At 48.1% G+C, this 5,004-nt stretch overlaps 1 protein-coding gene across 1 annotated transcript; it reads right to left on the reverse strand.

Annotated features, from left to right (window-relative positions):
• Positions 1 to 1,194: 1,194 nt before the first annotated feature.
• Positions 1,195 to 2,202, reverse strand: EMWEY_00001150 (hypothetical protein, conserved; the record flags this gene model as incomplete). The annotated part of the gene is made up of 4 exons (XM_013482374.1): positions 1,195 to 1,371; positions 1,588 to 1,652; positions 1,850 to 1,930; positions 2,118 to 2,202. The coding sequence occupies 4 exons, from the start codon at positions 2,200 to 2,202 to the stop codon at positions 1,195 to 1,197; spliced, it is 408 nt and encodes a 135-aa protein (XP_013337828.1).
• Positions 2,203 to 5,004: the final 2,802 nt, after the last annotated feature.

The following is a 5,004-nucleotide window of genomic DNA, read 5'->3' on the forward strand; positions in this document are numbered from 1 at the left end:
AGCAGACGTGAGTAGAACCTAGCTAAGCTCCGGTGCGCTGAGATGTTCCCAGCCACGATTGCGCAACCCACCTTGAATCACAGTACCCTGTAATATAGCGTTGAGAGGCTTTGATGGTGGCTGTTCTGGCATTTCTTTTAGATGCCACGGCTTGCCCGCTTTAATCCAAGGCGCATTCATAACGTCGCTAAGGTTCAGCCTTTTCCGTGGATCTGGATGCAACATTCCCAGGATTAGGCGCTTCAGTTCAGCAGTCGGATTCCCATCAAATGCCAGATTTTGCTGAGACGCAACGCATTGGCTTTACAAAGGAATACGAAGTCACTCAGTGAGCCCTTGGACAGCCTTGGCACAAACTTGGAGTCCCGCTGGTTTGGCTGCCTGAGGTTTACTTTGTACAGCCGATCAACGACTGCTTTGTCTGCTCGAGAAAAAGGTAGCTTTCCTTGAGTCAGCGCATAAAGAATCACGCCTGCGGGATGAGAGCAAGAAATGTTTTAAGGCGGCAGCGGTACGCATTCCTTGCACATGTCCACCGCCATATGAATTTTTCCATCTAGGCGATGAAATAAGCGCTATGCGAGCCTGACAAAAGGGGAAAATAATTCTTCTGGTTTGCGTGTAGAACTAACCAAGAGCCCAAACATCTAGTTGGAATGGACTTGAGTACTGTGAGGTTTGGCTCCAAACTTCAGGAGCCAAATACGCCAGTGTCCCCGCTTCCGTTTTCATACCGGTGTTGCCAACTACGAAGTGCGAGAGTCCGAAATCCGCAATTTTGCATCGGCAGCAGTCATCTAGTAGAATGTTCTCCAATTTCAAATCCCTGCGGTACCAATATATTGAAAGGAGAGACGCTCGTTCTTACCTATACGTCCACCACGATTATCCTCCAGGTCCTTCGATTACTCGATAGGGGTGGCTTCGAAACAAACTTTCCACGAATACGTTCCCACGTGCCCTCAGGAAACCTCCAATAATATTGTTGCTAAATATTTTAGTGCAGTGAACTGCTCGCCTGTGGACGATGTTCTTGGAGTGGCAATAGTGCACGCCTTTGAGTACTTGTTCGAAAAAGGACCTTGCCCCTGCAAAAATGTGAGACTGCTAAATTAAAGGTGCCTTCCGCACAGAACGCTTTATCGGCTTTTTGCGTGCAAAGGGCAGTGGCGCGTGAATGTCTAGCTTTTTTGGTCACGGGACTGTCAATATGAAGTGCTTCGCACGGTCTTCCGATAGACGGCCCTCTGAGTGTAGGAGGCCCCGGAGGTCGCCTTGGCTCGCAAACTCCATCACAAAGCACACGAATTTAGGATGTGCTACGACGTCCAACATCTTGATGACATGCTTGTGTGACAGGTCTCGCAGTGCCTGCCACACAACCGACCAACGCTGAGGCCAAGACTAAGTAGAATAGCCCGTCTTGAAAAGGTGAAGACACTCGCCCAGGTTACTCTATTACTTCGTTTAGCGGCACTGCATAGTCTGTGGCAAGTTTGTACTCCCGAATTCCGAAGCAGGATAGGCGAGAGGTGAATAACCTATAAACGAGCGTCGATTCTGCCTCGCCTGTATTTCAACGAAGACTCTATCCGCATCATCAATTTCCTTAAATGACTGCTTGTTAATGAACTTGACTGCAACTAACTCTCCTGTAAAGCATCAAATTGTGCCGCATATAATGACAAAGGTGTCGAGCTAGGTATGCTAACTCAGAGGTTGCCTATCAACTGCGGCGGGCGTTGGAATGAGGTCTATGATGCAGTGTATCTTGGTGTCAACACCTCGTTTTGTTTATAAACGCGCAAGACCGTATGTCATGTTCTAAGCTGCCTTCAATTCTACCAACCAGTCTCGGGATGAATGCCTTTGTAGACTTTGCCAAATCCGCCGCTGCCTATAACTTCTTTCAAAATATACCCACCAACAGCTGAGGTTCAAAGCACTATCCGAACAGCGTTTAGAAGTGAGTGCAAAGGATAAAGTGGCACGGAATGGCAGTGTCTCCATGGAAACGCAGCTATGTCGGGTGATTGGCGTTTGGAGAGGACTGGCGTGTTCGGCGCTCAGCATCGCATGCAACTGACCCATTATACTGTACCCCTACCTTCGCCTACCTCCTCCAGTGCTGCCGTAGTTCCCAACGATGAATTCTGAACCTGCTGAAATGTAGACAAGGTCATCATCGAGGATCTGCTCCATATCAAATACTTCCTCTCCATTGTCCGAAAACGCTCGTTTTGCGGGCTCCGCTGCATCCGCATGGACTTTCTAGTTGCATTTGCCTTACAGGTTCTCTGTACTGCGTCACGTCGGTGGCTATTAACTCAGTACAGCGCCGTCCACTAGGGTTAGGACCACCACAGGTGTAAACGTAGCGTTCGCTGAACCTACCTAACTCATGTAGTGCTGAGCTTCGCTCGAGAAAAGTGGCGAACGTTGTCTGTGGGGGTAACTTGAGCTGCTTCGGTTCAGAAAATTCACCGTTGAGAGCTACAAGGATGCGCTTCCATCCATAAGTGCTCGAGCTAATTTTCTCCACCTCTAAGTCTGGAAACCCGAGCATCCTTCTAGCCAAGCAAGGAACGATAGCTTTGCCGAAAATGAGTTTTGAGGTGTTTCCCCCCCTGGAATATGATGGTATATATTAAGCGCAATATGACTGCGTAAGAGCACATGCAGCGTACTTTTCCCTGGGGCAAACGCGTGTCAATCAGAATAGCTAGAACAGTTTCAGTCCAAGCCCACACTGCCTTTGGGGAAGGGAACACACAGCCTCCGAAAAATCTGAATTCCTCGAAAAAGTATTTTGCTTAATTTCTCATGAACGGGCCTTGGCGCTGCTGAGCTCGGCGTTTCTGATCACGCAAGGCCCAGGTCCCACGTTGAGTCCAAGGCCTCACCTGAAAGTCACTCCACAAACCTAGATTGGCTGTATCACCTTGGTCAATTGATTCAAAAGCAAAAGTTTGCCAATGTATAGGCCTCCTGGACTTCCTTACGCCGCCGTCAGACAAAAGTGACCCAGCTCGAAGGGCTCAAGCGAGCATGCGACCTGCTAACAAAGGGCGATGACCAATGAAGCATGCTGCTTCCACTGTTATTAGGTTAGGATCCGAGACAAAAAGTAATTGGGGCAGGCGAGTATGAACGGAAATGGAGCAATCATGTTCTCTCCTCTTCGCCTCAGGCTGGGAACCCGTCTGCGCGATCTCTCTGCGTTTCGCGATCGAGACGGCAGAGATCTCCACTTGAAAGCTGTTTTTAGTTGCATTGAAAAGCCTCTATGCCTTTTAAAATTAGCAGGGAATCGATGTGGCGGAGGGTTCCTCAGGGCAGGGAACCACGTCATCAAGGCTCCTCTGTAAGCTGTTCGTTAGACCCAAAGGGGTGCTGATTTTGTGCACTTAGCAAAGTACGTCAATTTAGCCCTCAGCTATATGCCCACGTCTGACCTCTAGAGAGTGACAGGAGCACCTGTTCAAGTAAAGCTGGTTCACTGTCAGAGCCACCAATGGCGCATGGCAACATAGGATGGCCCTCTCCCAGTAGAGGTTAATTAGAAATTGATTTTTGCTGAAATCTATCAAGTTTGAGAGTGAGTGACAAGATAAAACATGCTGCCTACATACCTAGTTTTCCTACTCTCCCAACCAGGAGCTGCTGTACTCCCCGTTCTTCGTGAGAACTACATCCCACGAAGCACTTCTTAGCTCCACCTATCTGAAAACGACGTTTTGTTGTGGTGTAGAGAAGACAGCCCAATAACTCCGGCTGTTGTATGAGCAAAGCATGAGTGTATTACAGGATCTGTCTTTGCTTCTTGTGCAATGCCTCAGTCTGGGTTCTTGCAGTGTCCTGCATGAGAATTGTTGGCACAGTAAATTCACCCGTCTGCCGACTTTCAGGGCAGAATGTAGATTCCCCCGTGACTCACAAGTTGGGGGATGTGAGTTGTGACTGTCTGCAATCTATAGGATTGGCGGTGAGGCCAGTCTTCTAGTGCCTGTTTGAGTGGATACTTTTTCCCCCCCGCTTCCCCCGCCGTAAATTGGGACAGTTGGATGCAGTTTACCTGCATGCTAGCTCCAAGACCCCACAAATTGCCCCGCCTTCAACATTCAACTATTCAACTTAGAGGTTCGTAGCCCAACATATTGGATATCTGCAGGGAAGAATGTGTACTTACAGAAAAGAAATTCTTATCAATGCGCTGGGAAAGTGAACGATGGGTCAACACCATATTTCCGGACTAGAGAATTACCCAAAGTTGTCCAAAATAAATTGAGGCTCCAGTGGGTGCGGGAGCATCTCTACACTCTGCAAACTACAATCAAAAGGTTTCACGGTCCGCTTTGGTGCACAAGCAGTGCATCGTGTGCTCTTGCCAGCTACATTCTGGACACTATGGGAATGTAGTATGTGGATGTGTCTGCATAGGTGATATTTAAATTCTTCCGGAGAAAAGGTTCGGGTTTATGCATTCCACCAAGCATATCTAACTCCTTGAGAGGTCTGGCCCACGACACTCGAAAGTACTAAAATTCTGAGGTCCTTCCGTAACAGTTTTAGTAGTCTCGGGTGTGAACTGTTCTTCAACTTTGAAAGACTATACCACACTTGACTTTCGGAAGTAATTCCGGGTAAAATAAGTACAAAGTAATTGCGGTTGAAAGGGTCTAAGCCTGCAGCCGTTCTTTACCGGAAGCAGTGGGAATTTTATGGATACTTCAATGCCAGCGCTTTTTCTACTGACGCCAGTACAACGTTTCTGACTTTATGTAGGCTCAGTAGGATTTGCCAGGTGCGGTTACTTAACGTTAGCTTGCATGGTGCTGATTCGCCGGACGTCTCTGAAAAAGTGACAAGAGTAAGTTCCTGCTACAGTGAAAGCTCATCGATAGGCTAACAAAGCGCCTTTGAAGAGACCCAAGCCCCCGTAAGCTTGAAGTGCCACTCCGTATGCAGCTTTTCTTCTTCAGCTACCATGGGAAAACTAATGGA

Source organism: Eimeria maxima, genomic scaffold (assembly GCF_000499605.1).
Source record: "Eimeria maxima Weybridge genomic scaffold, Emw_scaff6, whole genome shotgun sequence".
Lineage (NCBI taxonomy): Eukaryota > Apicomplexa > Conoidasida > Eucoccidiorida > Eimeriidae > Eimeria > Eimeria maxima.